At 41.8% G+C, this 17,394-nt stretch overlaps 2 protein-coding genes across 10 annotated transcripts in view; one reads left to right on the top strand and one right to left on the bottom strand.

Moving 5' to 3' along the window:
• Window positions 1–6,119, top strand: part of LOC109900628 (unconventional myosin-VI) — a 154,308-nt gene extending 148,189 nt beyond the window's left edge. For all 5 annotated transcript variants that reach the window (XM_031837018.1, XM_031837017.1, XM_031837020.1 and 2 more), the window contains 2 exons: window positions 3,334–3,552; window positions 3,694–6,119. In XM_031837018.1, the coding sequence (XP_031692878.1) occupies window positions 3,334–3,552; window positions 3,694–3,893 (419 nt within the window). In that variant the 3' untranslated portion in view covers window positions 3,894–6,119. The remainder of the gene's footprint in view (window positions 1–3,333; window positions 3,553–3,693) is intronic.
• The window catches only part of LOC109900627 (interphotoreceptor matrix proteoglycan 1), a 40,436-nt gene continuing 28,798 nt past the window's right edge, over window positions 5,757–17,394 (bottom strand). For 3 of the 5 annotated variants that reach the window (XM_031837016.1, XM_031837014.1, XM_031837015.1), the window contains 4 exons: window positions 11,497–11,716; window positions 9,793–10,003; window positions 7,417–7,499; window positions 6,272–6,788 (listed from right to left, as the gene is read on the bottom strand). In XM_031837016.1, coding sequence (XP_031692876.1) covers window positions 7,457–7,499; window positions 9,793–10,003; window positions 11,497–11,716 — 474 coding nt within the window. In that variant the 3' untranslated portion in view covers window positions 6,272–6,788; window positions 7,417–7,456. Of the gene's footprint in view, window positions 6,789–7,416; window positions 7,500–9,792; window positions 10,004–11,496; window positions 11,717–17,394 lie in introns of all 5 variants that reach the window. The other 2 variants (XR_004211883.1, XR_004211884.1) reach the window with 2 other exon arrangements.

The following is a 17,394-nucleotide window of genomic DNA, read 5'->3' on the forward strand; positions in this document are numbered from 1 at the left end:
CCCCTCTCCCATCTCCTCATTGGTTTTTAATGGTTTTTCGGAGAATATACCCACGTGCCATTTCCTCATTGGTTTTTAGGAGCATATACCCAACGTGGGTGATTGAAAGATGAACTAAGGTCTACACTCCAGTCCAGTTGGTGGTGGCAATGCACCTTAAAGTTGGTTGCCAACCTCCATATAAAGTCCAAAGAAGAAGCCTGAAGGAGGAGAGATTACTAGAAACAAACTCTGTTTACTCCTCTTTTTTATTTTTTATTATTATTTTCTCCCCAATTGGTAGTTACAGTCTTGTCCCATTGCTGCAAATCCCGTACGGACTCGGTAGAGGCGAAGGTCGAAGGCGGTGCATCCTCCGAAACCCAGCCAAGCCGCACTGCTTCTTGACACAACGCCCGCTTGACCCGGAAGCCAGCCACATCAATGTGTCGGAGGAAACACTGTTCACCTGGGGATCGTGTCAGCTTGCCTTGCGCTTGGCCCGACACAGGAGTCGCTAGTGCGCGACGGGACAAGAACCTCCCCTAATCCGAACGAAGCTGGGCAAATTGTGCGCCACCCCATGGGTCTCCCGGTCACTGCCAGTGCCTTGGACCACTGTGCCACTCGGGAGGCCTGTTTACCCTTTTGTCTGTGGATTAATTGTCAGAGTAGAGGACCTTGCGCGTTTCTGGTAATAATAACAACCCAATGTTTATATCCCAGGATGAATTGGCTAGCAACAGCAAGCTAGCAAGCAAAATGGTCATAAATGTTTAATGCTTTTCTGTCCCCAAATTAATATAGTTCAGAGTTCGTTTTGATATTTCAACCTGCGTGTCCTGATCGCGTCTGGTGTGGGTGGACAAAATCCACATGCGCATGTTGCGCCCGGTCTAGTCAGCATGTTATATAGTGCACTACTTTTGACCGGGGCCCATAGAGAATAGGGTGCCATTTGAGACACTGCAGGTCTCCGTCTCTTCGTGTTTATGGAAGTGTGACAGCATAACACGTCAACCTGCTGAGGTGACCCCGGGATGCTGGCCTTCTAGGCAGAGTTGCAAAGAAAAAGCCATATCTCAGACTGGCCAATAAAAATAAAAGATTAAGATGGGCAAAAGAACACAGACACTGGACAGAGGAACTCTGCCTACAAGGCCAGCATCCCGGAGTCGCCTCTTCACTGTTGATGTTGAGACTGGTGTTTTGCGGATACGATTTAATGAAGCTGCCAGTTGAGGACTTGCGAGGCATCTGTTTCTCAAACTAGACACTAATGTACTTGTCCTCTTACTCAGTTGTGCACCGGGGCCTCCCACTCCTCTTTCTATTCTGGTTCGAGACCGTTTGTGCTATTCTGTGAACGGAGTAGTACACAGCGTTGTATGAGATCTTCAGTTTCTTGGCAATTTCTCGCATGGAATAGCCTTCATTTCTCCGAACAAGAATAAGACTGACGAGTTTCAGAAGAAAGTTTGTGGACATTTTGAGCCTGTAATTGAACCCACAAATGCTGATGCTCCAGATACACAACTAGACTAAAGAAGGCCAGTTTTATTGCTTCTTTAATCAGTACAATAGTTGTCAGCTGTGCTAACATAATTGATAATGGGCCTCTGTAGATATTCCATTAAAAATCTGCCATTTCCAGCTACAATAGTCATTTACAACATTAACAATGTCTACACTGTATTTCTGATCAATTTGATGTTATTTTAATGGACCAAAAAAATCTTTCAAAAACAAGTACATTTCTAAGTGACCCCAAACTTTTGAACGGTAGTGTACATTCTCAAAAATGTCTAAAACACAGTTTTTGCTTTGTCATTATGGGGTATTGTGCATAAGATTGATGAGCCGGGAAAAAAAACAATTGAATCCATTTTAGAATAAGGCTGCGACAGCGACTTGTGGATTTTACATGTGGTGGTCTGCAAAGTTGTTTCTACGGGTAACAAAAAGACAAATTAACGTGACAGGAACTGAAGTGAATGTAAATTTCTTTGAAAAAGCTCTGTTCTCCGTTGACATTTCACAGTGGTACGCTTGTTTTTGTGAGAAATCTTCTAAAAAGAACAGGCATTTTGCATTAATATGAAAAACAAACACAAAAATATGAAAATACTACACGTCATGTCTCAAAATCTCTCTTACCTTTGTATTGTTTTATGTTCTCCTGATTCAACAAGGAAAAGGATGAGTTCAACGTTGAGCCTGTCAGTTTGCTTAATTCTCTCACAGCATCCAGCCTAGCTGACGCGATGCTATTTTCCTGGTTTTTCTTTTATTTTTATTACCACTTATCTTCTCTGGCCTCCATTGATTTAGTCACCCTAATGTTGACCATCCTGCAAGGGTAAAAACTCCAATAACTTTTGACATGAAGTTTGAACCATTGGCTTTCTTAGAGGAGTATCTATACAATTAACAGATTATTTACCCATTGGTCCAAAATCTGCAATTTGATTGGACACCCCCGAGCAGGGGTACTCTCTAATGTTATTCATTCTCTATATATTTTCCTTACATGACTTTTGCACCATCTTATAGTTTATTTCAACTTCATAATTTTTTAAAGCGACCCCAAGTCCTCGGCACCGCAAGGGGTGCACGTTTTGGATTTTGCCCTAACGTTACACAACTAATTCACATTATTAAAGCTTGAAGATTAGTTCATTATTTTAATCAGCTGTATTGCAAAAAACCCAAGGACCGCGTTTGGGAAGCCCTGCCCTATGAGGTCCGGAGCCTGATGGTTTTCTGTTCTACCTGATAATGAATTGCACCCACCTGGTGTCCCAGGTTTAAATCAATCCCTCAATGAGTGGAAATTGAGGTACAACAAAAATGTGTGCTGTTGAGGGGTACCAGAGGACTGGGGTTGAGAAACACTGCTGTACCACGCCTATCAACAGGGCTGAGGCTACTCTACCAATATCTTTCTCTGGTCCTTTTATCCATAGAGCCTCCCACCCATCCACCCCCTTCAATCACTATCCCTCATTTATTTACGCTCCACTTTGTAGAGAATATGCAAATCAATGCTCTTTATGTTTTGATACGAGCGTTCAAACTCTTTAACAAACACCTGACATGCTGCTTGTCGCTCTGATTTACTCCCCCTTTGATCAGTAGCTCTGTGATCTACTGCTAGTGCTGATCCCTCCTCCCTAGCTCGAGCAACATCACACTCCCTGCATCCCTATTGGTTCCTGTTACTTCCCAGTCTATTGGTTTCTTTTACCATTCATATTGGTTCCTGTTTCTACCCCACCCCTATTGGTTAGGCTATTGTTCCTTCCCATTCCAATCAACAAGCGTCATTAGTCTAACTAGCCCCTCCCCCAACAGCCCAGGCAAACTCAGCCCCGCCCATCCCAGCCAGGCAACATGAGGTGGCCATGAACAGGCAGCAGCGCTACTTCCGCATCCCCTTCATCCGGCCCGGGGACCAGTACAAGGACCCACAGAACAAAAAGAAGGGTTGGTGGTACGCCCACTTTGATGGGCCCTGGATCGCAAGGCAGATGGAGCTGCACCCGGACAAGCAGCCCATCCTGCTGGTGGCAGGTCAGTCAGTGAAACAGAACTCATAGTATAGGCGATATTCTCTCTCTCGTGTGTGCGTATGCACGCTCATTTATCTGTACGATTTATAGTCTTACTGCCTCACAGGCACGATGCTCTATTTTTTGCGGTCTGTGTCTCTAGGGAAAGACGACATGGAGATGTGTGAGCTGAGCCTGGAGGAGACAGGCTTGACAAGGAAGAGGGGAGCTGAGATCCTGCCCCGGCAGTTTGAGGAGATCTGGGAGCGCTGCGGGGGCATCCAGTACCTCCGGAGAGCCATCGAGAAACAACAGGCCCGCCCCACCTACGCCACAGCCATGCTGAAGACCCTCCTCAAGTAAAGGGTGTTGGGTGAATTTGCCCCTAGTCGCTGATCGTGGGTCAGTTTAGCATTTTCCCCACCTAAAGGTTAAGGTTAGGATTGGGGGACGGGAAGCTGATCCTAGATCTGTACTCTGGGAAACTTCACCCTGGAGCTAAAGCCCCCTGTCTTAAACCACAGGCCTTTCTCTCACTACAGCAAAGGGAAGAATGCACTAAGCTACTGTACCTAACACAGTGGGTATTCAAGCCTACTCTACCATGTTTTGACTGGGGGCAAGTCATAAATTAACCACTTTTTGTTAATTGTCTATTTTCTTTTGTTCATGTTGTTGGTCTTGGCTGCTTTCAATTGTCTTGATGTATTATTTCTTGGTGGGTGCGGGGGAATTTGCAGTGAACCTATGCAGAGGAATCGGACAGTGACTAATTATTACATCTAGTTTTGTTTCTCGAGCAAATATGGATGTTTTCCTTTTAATATTCCTGCTACTTTAACTACGAGGCCTTATTAAAACTACTTTAACTACGAGGCCTTATTAAAACTACTTTAACTACGAGGCCTTATTAAAACTACTTTAACAGGGTAATTTGCTGAAAGTAGGAAGTGTTTCAGAGCTGCCTCCAAATAAGTTTTGAGTATTAAATTGTTGTTTAATATTATGTCTTTGTGATTTAAAAGGAAGTCAACATTTTGTCTCTGCAGTCTTAACAGCTTGTTGATCATTTCACTCAAACCGATACTTGCTGTTTATTTTCATGTAGTAATTATAGGACAATACTTGCACAAGAGAGGGGTAGAAATGGGCTAGGTTGGGGTAGAAATGGGCTAGGTTGGGGTAGAAATGGGCTAGGTTGGGGTAGAAATGGGCTAGGTTGGGGTAGAAATGGGCTAGGTTGCAACTCTGTTTTCTCATGTGAGGCAGTTATACTTGAGCGTCAGGTTCTTCTCTAAGGATATTTTTTAGTAACTGCACATAAATTCACATTCATTTCTAATTATAATATTTGATAATACTGTAATAAGTTTTTACCTCTGGCTTTCAGACTGAATGTAATATGGGTTTGTTGATTTGTTCCTTCAGTCCTTACTGTTTGGTTAGGAGCGGTTTGTTTTATTCTTCATATGTGTGATTTAGGTTTGCTAATGAAAGGTAAAGAAATATTTCCTTTTTACATTCCCCAACCATTCATTACTAAAGCCACATGGTTGAAATTGTTTCATGTTCTACACATGAAACAATGCCTATTCCAAATATTGAAACAAAAAGAAAAATAATGAATGAATCAAACTTAATTATGAGAAGTGAATAATACAATTCTTGAGATACTCTACGATGTCGGACCAAATGTGTGTATGGGACAAAAACTGAATAGTGAAATCGTGTTGATGTCTTCTTGACCCCAACTTCATTCAAGCTCATATAAAATATAGTCAACTATTCTTCTCTCTACTAGATATTCCAATAGACACATACATACAGAATGTTCTACGTGTATGATAGAGAGTCTAATGTTTCTACACAGGAATGTACACATTTATTTTCTAAATAAATATTTCTACTCTAAGATACTCTAAAGCATGTGTCAAAATCATTCCACAGAGGGCCATGTGTCTGCGGGTTTTTGCTCCACCCTCGTATTTGATTAATGAATTAAGGTCACTAATTAGTAAGGACCTCCCTTCACCTAGTTGTCTACTGTAGGTCTTAATTGAAAGGAAAAAACAAAAACCTGCAGACACTCAGCCCTCCATGGAATGAGTTTAACACCCCTGCTATAAAGGGTTTGGTCACATGACTCATGTTTCTTAAAATAAACAAATGATGAAGCAATAATTTACACACACAACACTACAAGGAGGACAGACTCTCAAACACACAGTACATGACAATCTTGTGAGACTAGAACTACTCTCTTCAGGTAAGGCTGTTAGTCTTGAGTTTCTTCTCATTCCCTTAGACACTCTGCACAAGCGAAAGGCGACGTTGTGGTTGTTTGAAATCTATCCACTCATGCTCGTGTCTAAAGCATGTCTTCAGTTTAGCCCGAAGTATGTATTTCTGACAAACAGCAGAGTTTACTACTGTAGTGTGGGGTCTCCTTGAATATCGCTTGTAATGTACAACAAATGACTGACTGGCTTCCATATGCTCTGTATCTCACAACACGCATAGCAATCATTCCTCAGATACTGCCTTTTCCAATGCTGATCTCTAACTGAAATAAACGCATTTCATGCTTCACTCAACTGCTTTTGGCCCTCGTGTTTGACATCACTCTATTCCTCCACATGGTAATGGTACAGCAGCAAAAATACACACAGTTAAAAAAGCCCTATTGAAGACAGTGAGTAGTTCATTTCCCTGATGTGTACAGAACAGATGTTTGACGACACTGAGGAAACAGATGGACTTTATACAATTATCAATATTAAACCAATACAGAGACAGGTGTACAGTATGTGATATTAACTATACTCCATTGCAACATACATACCTCATGAGGAAAACATCACTTTTCTTCTGGCATTTTTATTTTATTTTTTTAAGTGCTACTACATTGTCAGCACATTATGTATAAAAGCAGTTTGCTGTCCTGGGGTGCCTTTGCAACTTGATAAATGCAGCGAAATGATCACATCTGTTTGTCGTCCACAGTTTGGGGAGTATCCTTTCAGGTGAAACACAGGCTTTGGAAAGATGAGATGAAGGGGTTGTGTCTGCCTGTCAATCAGAAGACCGCAGATCAATGTCTTTCTGCAGTCACAACAGTCTGTTAACTGCATCAGCTATTAAATATCCTTTATAAACGGTACTTTGTTGCTTCTGCAGTGATCCAAAGGCTGTCTTCTGCAGTGATCCAACCGCTGTCTTCTGCAGTGATCCAACCGCTGTCTTCTGCAGTCGCCATGTCTAAAACAGAGGAGAAACACAGATGCCAGTGTTACCTTTGTTCGTATTTGCCAAAGGGAGTGTACAGTGTATGCAGGCTAAGGTAGTTCCACTTTGTCAAGCATTCATTAAACTGGCATAGTGTAGAAACCCAAGTCTGATACTTTATATTGTATGATCTTTGGAATGAAAGTCAGCCATGTTAGATTCTGTTTGTTTAAATTTAACCCTTAATTCATTACATTTGACCCAGTTCCTCAACAGCAAAATGACTGACCCGGAAAGAGGCTCAAAGAAGGCGAGACTAATTTCAAAGCCTGCATTTGGAAAGCAACCACAGGCTTGCCAATCTGTCTCTCCTCCATCAAGAGGTGAATAACATGGACTAAGCGTTCCCTTTGGGAGCTTTGGTTTGTCTGTGTGAGGTGTGTCTGTCTGTGGCTTACAGTCTTGTGGAAATACACTCGACTAAACCAATTTGAGTGCCACCCGTAAACTAGTGGAAAGATCATGGACCAATTTATTTGAATGATAATTATATGATGTCATGGTTTGATTTGCTTACTTGTTTCGATAATGTGGCATGACTGGGTCCGAAATGAAGGTCAAATAAAGATTTTTAAAAGCAAATAAACAAACAAGTCCTTACCCCAGTACATAGTGTTGATGTCATTCAACCCTCGATTTTATTAACTTGTCATGCCGGGAAGACTTGTATACTTGTCTGGGTATCTACCAACAAAAAAACATGAAAAAGGTTATTGAGACAAAAATAACAAACAAATGAGCGAACAAGAAAACAATTGCAACTATATATTATCCCAAGGGGCAAAAATCACATGGGGTGAAACACGACAAGAGGTTTTTCTGTAAAGAAGACAGTCATTAGGTCACTGTATAGACCTGTGAGATTGTCACAATGGAAGGACACTGAGTTCACTATGGTGCAGATGCATTATCCTTTTTTGGCAAAACTACTGTTCCTCCACTTTGCTCACAGACCAATGGACTGACATTAACTATCTAATAGTCAGATATTTAAACTATTTTAGAATCTTACGCGATTGTAGACCTATATTGTTTACTGGAATAGATTTCCCTGAGAAATCTTAAACTATTTACAATAAGATTACTGAAAGGTAGATAATGTCAGCAGCACCCTGTATGGTATTAACCTTTGAGTTTTCATAGACTGAGAAAGCTAGATAATGTATTAACCTTTAGATTTTCATAGACGGTTGTTATTTCTGACTGTTTGTGGTGCTGTCTGATCTAGGGGCTGGATTACTGTGTTAGGGTCTGTTTGTGTCCCAAATGGCACCCTATTCCCTATATACACCGCAGGGCACTATTTTGTCCCTGCCCTACGGGCCCTGGTCAATTGTAATGCACTACATAGGGAATAGGATGCCATTTGGGATGCGCACACTGTGTTAATAGGAGATGTCAAATCCAGGTCTGTGTGGGTGTGTTGACTGGTTCCTGGTGGGGTGAAGCCCCCCAATGCTCGCATAATTACACATGGAACTAACCGGATCAGAGAGGGACCTAAAGCCACTGACACTTTAACCTTTGCTTGAACACTTTGTTGGAGTATTTACATATACTGGAGGGCAGTGTATTCAAATATTTTCAGCTGGGACCCTGTTTTTTCCCCAAGAATTTCTCGCGACCCCGCACAACCTTAAATAACAAATAACCTTCAATTCATTGCATTTTCATGTATCAAAATGACAACTTTTTTTTTAAACTAAAATATTTATCAATTTTTTAAATTAGCTTTCTCATAAACGTTTGTATATTGTCCCATACAATAATCTGTTCTCTTAATTTTTGTTCCTAAAAATATATGTATAGTAATTTTGACGACCCCAATGCAGCTCCTCCGTGACCCAGACTATGAATACCACTGCTGTAGTGGGATTAGTTAAGTGTTAGTGTAGTTAGTATAGTATGTGTATAGTGTATGTATAGTTAGTGAAGGAGATTTGGAAGTTTCAGATTCTTGTCATATGGTCTTTACTGAAGCGAAACATATTTAGTTGGCCCATACAGAAATTCATCTTTACGCATATAAAAGGCATAATGATTACCTTTGAAGATGTTCATTTTTTAATAAGAACCAAGATTTAAGTGGTGATGATTTCTAAAGATGTCCCTTTTACCTCTGTAGCTGAGAGGAGTATGTTAAATTGGGTATAATCAAAATTATGTTAAGCGAAAAATGACATTATGGAGACATTTTCTCTCTAGGTTACAGAGAGTCAGCACAATACTGTCTGGAAGTCTGTGACTGCAAGCTGGGAGCTTATAACATCGAGAGAAAGTCACTCTGTTCCGAAAACCTCAAGTCCACTAGTATTAATTCTACAGTACCAGTGCAGCTCTCAGCTCTAAAAGCAAAATGGGGACGTTATCTCTTACTAGAATGTATATAGTAAGTGTTGAAAGAAGAATACATATAGTACAGCTAAATACATGTACCGTACAAATCAACACAGTGAAGAAAAGACTTTTGCTTACGCCAAAGTCACTGTCTCTCTGGTCCGTCTACATTGTGTGTACATGAATATCATGAGAGCTATCACGGCATAAACAAAGGACAGGAAGCCCACAAAGCAGCTTATGAAAAGGAGGGGGTCTACTGGCACGGCCACCAGCTCAGTGCAGCGCTCCCCGTTAAAGTGCCAGACATTACCTACAGGACATCTAAAGAGGTCAAAGACACTGGGTTAGAGCACATTATGAACACTACAGTTCATGAAAGTGTGTGTTTGTGTACGTGTGTTGCATGTGGCATTAGAATGTCATGTTGTGTTGCTTTCTTCTCAACACTTTAAGTAGACAACATCAACAAAGAGAACAACATCAAGTTGAACTCTAACAGGTGAGAGAAACAACAAGTGATGGCAATGGATATTATAATTCATACATCGTAGTAACAATGAATGGCTTAATAGAAATCTGGATATACAGAATCATGGCACAATGTTTACTTTATTTGGATTTGGTTACGCTAAGGTACCTGCAAGTGGCTCCATGCCCAGGCACTATCTCACACTGACCCCCGTTTTGGCAGTAGTCAGGCTGCAGGACACAGATACTCTGACAGGGCAAACCGTCCAACGTAATGTAGCCCGGGTCACACAGACACTCGGCCTCCCGAGACCAGCGGTTCACCACACAGCGAGAGAAGTCGTTGCACGCCAAGAACTTACAGGGATCTGCTTGATCAGCTGTTAAAAAATAATGAAGAACGGGGAAATGGTAAGATCAGTATTCATTAAATATCAAAGTAGCTGTGAAGCTGTCTTCTCCCCCTTTTTAATGAACCTCTTTCTCTCGATTGATTCGATTGATTTTAATGAGGTAGGTCCTCCTCGGCTTCTTCTCTGCATTTCATTTTAAGGTTTAGCACATTAGCTAGTGAAAAGTCGAATATTGATGGTACAGACAAACCATAACATTAGATGGATTTTACACCCATAGGGGGCACAGGGGCAGATCTCAGATCTGTCCTGTGTGTGTGATATACTCTCTCTCTCTCTATATATATATATAAGTGAGTACACCCCTCACATTTTTGCAAATATTTGAGTATATCCTTTCATGTGACAACACTGAAGAAATTACACTTTGCTACAATGTAAAGTAGTGAGTGTACAGCTTGTATAACAGTGTAAATTTGCTGTCCCCTCAAAATAACTCAACACACAGCCATTAATGCCTAAACCGCTTGCAACAAATTGAGTACACACCTAAGTGAAAATGTCCAAATTGGGCCCAAAGTGTCAATATTTTGTGTGGCCACCATCATTTTCCAGCACTGCCTTAACCCTTTTGGGCATGGAGTTCACCAGAGCTTCACAGGTTGCCACTGGAGTCCTCTTCCACTCCTCCATGACAACATCACGGAGCTGGTGGATGTTAGAGACCTTGCACTCCTCCACCTTCCATTTTAGGATGCCCCACAGATGCTCAATAGGGTTTAGGTCTGGAGACATGCTTGGCCAGTCCATCACCTTTACCCTCAGCTTCTTTAGCAAGGCAGTGGTCGTTTTGGAGGTGTGATAGGTTACCAACCTCATAACTAGCTACTGTACCAAGACATTTCAGGCTATCAATCAAGTTAGAGTAGCTAGCTAATCTAACTATCTTAGCTGGCATGCATTCTGGCAAGGTTGGTAGACTGTAGAAAAGCAAGCAATTACTAAATGTACTGAGTAAAACTCACATTCCTTTCAATGTTTTACCCAGATTTTAGCAGAGATGCAGAGAAGCATATTTTGTTTCTTAAAAATATAAATTAACACCAGTTAGGAGGATACAGACAGCTCAAGCACATTTTTAGATTTGCAGAAAAAATATATATATTTGACATAGAATTAAGCATAATGATTATAGCTCTAGATTGCAGGGAAAAGTGGTTTCCAGACAGACAGCCGCTTGCCCCCCAGCCACCCTCACATGCTTTGTGCCCCCTTATATTTTCGGGGTGCATGACGCACGCCCCTGCTCTCTACCAACTTATCGTCTACATTAGTGTTTTATTCTTTATTGCTGTAGTATTCTCCATGTTTTGATTCGACTTACTACTGTATACATTATGTATTTCATATTCTGTAAATGTCACCTTTAAAAATGACCACATAGGGTTCTGGTCAAAAAATAGTGCACTATATAGGGACTAGGGTGCCATTTGGGACAAAGCCAGGATCTCATCTCATACCCGGCTCTATGTCCAGAGAGTGACTGTCAATCTCAATGTTGAGGCTTATGGCAGCAGCATTGCAGAAGTCTTCTAGGACACAGTGGACGGCCTGGGTCACGTTGTATGGAACTGACTTGGAGAACTTCATCTTGCTGTTGACCACAACGCTGCCGTTCCTGAAGTTGAGAATCTCCAGCTTCTTGAATCCCGTTAGATTGGACTGCAGGTAAGGCAGCAGCTGGACAGAGTAGAGAAAAAAGTGACTATCAAGTGTTCAGACTAATCCATTAGAATCCAAAGGGAACACTGACACTAACTTGCTCTCCAGCCAATGTGCATGAATGGAGGAGCAAACTGAAGTAAAGAGGAAATTCAGCAACAATTGATTTAAAAAATTGTTCTGTTTCCAATGTGTTTTACTTTGTCGTCTTAAGCATGGTGAGAGATGATTCACTTTCACTTTATTTAGATGACTTTCTAATAACAATGACATTTAACCACTGTCTGTAATTACCGTGCAGTAGTTGAAAGAGTTCTACCCACTAAACCAGAGGCTTTTATACACTATTGTAGAGTGACATTGCACTGACACTCAAATCCTCCACTTGCACCTGGTGTGGCGGGGTCCCATTTATTCAAAGTGATGAATGAAAGTGCTAATATAATATTACCAGGTCTCAGCCAGTACCTTTCCGCTGAGTTGAAGAAACCCTTATAGAGTCTTTGAAACAATAACAAAAGGGGCACCCTACCTCTGTTTTGGTAAAAAGCTGAGGGATGGGCCTGAAGAAATGTAACCACTCTCAAATTCATAGACAGAGCTATGGATGCAAGGACTGACCATCCATGATATCAAAATTATTGTTTTAACCATATTTTAGGCCATTAAGTGTCTGTTTATATGTACATTGTTTTAAACAGAGTAAAACAAGCATATATTTGGGGTTCTGATGGGGTAAACCAATAGAACTAAGCTGATCAGGCATTTATAAGTTATATTCAAGAATCAATGGGTATGTATATACAGTGGGACAAAAAAGTATTTAGTCAGCCACCAATTGTGCAAGTTCTCCCACTTAGAGAGGCCAATTGTGCAAGTTCTCCCACTTAGAGAGGCCTGTAATTTTCATCGTACACTTCAACTATGACAGACAAAATGAGAAAAAAAATCCAGAAAATCACATTGTATGATTTTTTATGAATTTATTTGCAAATTATGGTGGAAAATAAGTATTTGGTCAATAACAAAAGTGTATCTCAATACTTTGATATATACCCTTTGTTGGCAATGACAGAGGTCAAATGTTTTCTGTAAGTCTTCACAAGGTTTTCACACACTGTTGCTGGTATTTTGGCCCATTCCTCCATACAGATCTCCTCTAGAGCAGTGATGTTTTTGGGCTGTTGCTGGGCAACACGGACTTTCAACTCCCTCCGAAGATTTTCTACGGGGTTGAGATCTGGAGACTGGCTAGGCCACTCCAGGACCTTAAAATGCTTCTCACGAAGCCACTCCTTCGTTGCCCGGGCGGTGTGTTTGGGATCATTGTCATGCTGAAAGACCCAGCCACGTTTCATCTTCAATTCCCTTGCTGATGGAAGGAGGTTTTCACTCAAAATCTCACGATGCATGGCCCCATTCATTCTTTCCTTTACACGGATCTGTCGTCCTGGTCCCTTTGCAGAAAAACAGCCCCAAAGCATGATGTTTCCACCCCCATGCTTCACAGTAGGTATGGTGTTCTTTGGATGCAACTCAGCATTTTTTGTCCTCCAAACATGACGAGTTGAGTTTTTACCAAAAAGTTCTATTTTGGTTTCATCTGACCATATGACATTCTCCCAATCTTCTTCTGGATCCTCCAAATGCCCTCTAGCAAACTTCAGACGGGCCTGGACATGTACTAGCTTAAGCAGGGGGACACGTCTGGCACTGCAGGATTTGAGTCTCTGGCGGCGTAGTGTGTTACTGATGGTAGGCTTTGTTACTTTGGTCCCAGCTCTCTGCAGGTCATTCACTAGGTCCCCCCGTGTGGTTCTGGGATTTTTGCTCACCGTTCTTGTGATCATTTTGACCCCACGGGGTCAGCAATCGATTCACAATACCCCATAATGACAAGGGAAAAACAGGGTTTTAGACCTTTTTGCACATTTATATAAAAACAACAACTGAAGTATCACATTGACATAACTATTCAGACCCTTTACTCAGTACCTTGTTGAAGCACATTTTGTCTGCGATTACAGCCTCCAGTATTCTTGGGTATGACACTACAAGCTTGGCACACCTGTATTTGGGGAGTTTCTCCCATTCTTCTCTGCAGATCCCCTCAAGCGCTGTCAGGTTGGATAGGGGAGTATCGCTGCACAGCTATTTTCAGGTCTCTACAGAGATGTTAGATCGGGTTCAAGTCTGGGCTCTGGCCGGGCCACTCAAGGACATTCAGAAACTTGTCCCAAACCTACTCTTGCATTGTCTTGGCTGTGCGCTTAGGGTCGTTGTCCTGTTGGAAGGTGAACCTTCATCCCAGTCAGAGGTCTTGAGCGCTCTGGAGCAGGTTTTCATCAAGGATCTCTCTGTACTTTGCTCTGTTCATCTTTCACTTAATCCTGACTAGTCTCACAGTCCCTGCCGCTGAAAAACATCCCCACAGAATGATGCTGCTACCACCATGCTTCACTGTAGGGATGGTGCCAGGTTTCCTCCAGAGGTGACGCTTGGCAATCAGGCCAAAGAGTTCAATCTTGGTTTCATCGGACCATAGAATCGTGTTTCTCATGTCCTTTAGGTGCCTTTTGACAAATTTCAAGCAGGTTCGCATGTGCCTTTTACTGAAAAGTGGCTTCCATCTGGCCACTCTACCATACAAGCCTGATTGGTGGAGGGCTGCAGAGATGCTTGTCCTTCTGGAAGGTTCTCCAATCTCCACAGAGGAACTCTGGAGCTCTGTCAAGGTGACCATTGGGTTCTTGGTCACCTCCCTGACCAAGGCCCTTCCCCCCCGATTGGTCAGTTTGTCTAGGTGGCCAGCTCTAGGAAGAGTCTTGGTGAGCCCAAACTTGATTTTTTAATAATGATGGAGGCCACTGTGTTCTTGGGGACCTTCAATGCTGCAGAAATGTTTTGGTACCCTTCCCCAGACCTGAGCCTCGACACAATATATTTTATATTTGAGATTCTTCAAAGCAGCCACCCTTTGCCTTGACAGATTTGCATATTCTTGGCATTCTCTCAACCAGCTTCACCTGGAATGCTTTTCCAACAGTCTTGAAGGAGTTCCCACACATGCTGAGCACTTGTTGGCTGCTTTTCCTTCTCACTGCGGTCCAACTCACCACAAACCATCTCAATTGGGTTGAGGTTGGGTGATTGTGGAGGCCAGGTCATCTGATGCAGCACTCCATCACTCTCCTTCTTGGTCGAATTGCCCTTACAGACTGGAGATGTCCTGACAAAAAACTAATGATAGTGGGAGTAAGCTCAAACCAGATGGCATGGCGTATCGCTGCAGAATGCTGTGGTAGCCATGCTGGTTAAGTGTGCCTGGAATTCTAAATAAATCACAGACAGTATAATCAGCAAAGCACCCCCACACCATCACACCTCCTTCTTCATGCTTCATGCTTCATGGGGGGAAACACACATGCAGAGATAATCCGTTCACCTACTCTGCGTCTTTCAATGACACGGAGGTTGGAACCAAAAATGCCACATTTGGACTCATCAGACCAAAGGACAGAGTTCCACTGGTCTAATGTCCATTGCTTATCTTTCTTGGACCAAGCAAGTCTCTTCTTATTGGTGTCCTTTAGTAGTGGTTTCTTTGCAGTAAGGCCTGATTCACACAGTCAACTTTGAACAGTTGATGTTGAGATGTGTCTGTTACTTGTACTCTGTGAAGCATTTACCTGGACTGCAATTTCTAAGGCTGGTAACTCAAATGAACTTATCCTCTGCAGCAGAAGTAACTCCGGTCCTTCCTTTCCTGTGGTGATCCTCATGAGAGCCAGTTTCATCATAGTACTTGATGGTTTTTGAAACTGCAATGGAAAAAACTTTACAAGTTCTTGAAATATCCCGCATTGACTGACCTTCGTGTCTTAATGTAATGATGGACTGTCGTTTCTCTTTGCTTATATAAGCTGTTCTTGCCATAACATGGACTTGGTCTTTTACCAAATATCTTCTGTATACCACCCTACCTTGTCACAACACAACTGATTTTCTCAAATGAATTAAGGAAAGAAAGAAATCCCACCAATCAGCTATTAACAAGGCAGTCCTGTTAATTGAAATGCATTCCAGGTGACTACCTCATGAATCTGGTTGAGAGAATGCCAAGTGTGCAAAGCTGTCATCAAAGCAAAGGGTGGCTACTTTGAAGAATCTCAGATATAAAATATATTTGTTTAACACTATTTTTTGCTTATGACATGATTCCATGTGTTATTTCATAGTTTTGATGTCTTCACTGTTATTCGACAATGACACAATACCGGTTTTGCAAAGGTGTCAGCTATAGATGATGTGCAGGAGCTGATAGGGATTTGTAGTTTTGCATGAGGTCTACCTTGATGCTGATTAGCATTTTTGAAATCTGAGTAAATAGTCTAATATATTGATAAAAGTCACCTTTACATGGTTATCAAAACGTCATGTCAGAGTAAGCCTTCACAAAACACAGCCCTTATTTGAAGTCTTTCTTAAATCCCCTGTGGGACCACCCGTTTTATGGGTATTATGATACCGCCACTGTGAAGCCCTATTGCTCCAGTAAAGTAGAACACCGATTTGTATTGTAGCTCAAATAGAACAGGAAGTACTATATTAAGGGTTACTCTGTGCCAAAGAGACTACATACATACATCTATCTATGCCTGCACTCTCCTTTATCATTATTCACAATGAGCTGGTATTTCAAATCCATTAACTTCTCAGAAGCTTCATTTGTCCAGTGGGTATAGAAAGTCACCACCCCCTTTCCAAATGTTCACATTTTGTTGCCTTACAGCCTGAAATGGAAAAACCCATCAAATTTGATTTAATTTGATCAAATTTGACACACAGTAACACACAATATCCTAGTGAACATACCAGCTCATTGTGAATAATGATAAAGGAGAGTGCAGGCATAGATAGATGTATGTATGTAGTCTCTTTGACCTGGAAAAAGTCTGATTTTGTGTTTTCATTTCAGGCTGTAAGGCAACAGAAGGTGAACATTTTGAAAGGGGTTGGTGACCTTCTATACCCACTGTACCTGGTTCTAATATGTCCTGTGTCCTGATCTTGTTCACGTTCTGATTGTGCCCACATTTCCAGGCATGCGTCTACACTTGGTATGACAATGTGTCTCTTATCCATCCTCTGTGTTCTCATTGTGACTAGATTTCCTGATCCCTCCCTGTATGTAAGTTATTTGACAGATATTCTTTCAAAATAAGATTTATTTTGACACATATTGATGTCATAAGGCAATGGTGCCACCTGTCAATGATTTTAGAGGGTGGATTAATTATGATTTAAAATTGTTTCACCGTCCAGATCCGTCTACACTTGTAAGCTATCCAGATTCAATGCGTGCCTGACTACCTTCAGAGGTGGTCAGGAGGATCAGATCAATGTGTCTTTTAATTGTCTACACCTGTCTAAAAATGTGGGCACAATCAGATTGTAGACAAGATTAGGACAAAGGACGCATGTTAGAACCAGGAATAAACAGGGATAGAGAGTCTGGCCCCTGGCCCTTCAATTTACAAATAGTGTCATTTTGAATCCTGATATGAGCCCAAACAGGCTATTCCGTTGGATTCTGCACACGTGGAGAGTCTGAGGGGTTAGCAGCATGCGTTTAGTGGCGAGGCTATTGGGCCAATGACATAGTGACAGCAACAACAAACAAAAAATCTAAAATA

Source organism: Oncorhynchus kisutch, linkage group LG12, assembly GCF_002021735.2.
Source record: "Oncorhynchus kisutch isolate 150728-3 linkage group LG12, Okis_V2, whole genome shotgun sequence".
NCBI classification, from domain to species: domain Eukaryota; kingdom Metazoa; phylum Chordata; class Actinopteri; order Salmoniformes; family Salmonidae; genus Oncorhynchus; species Oncorhynchus kisutch.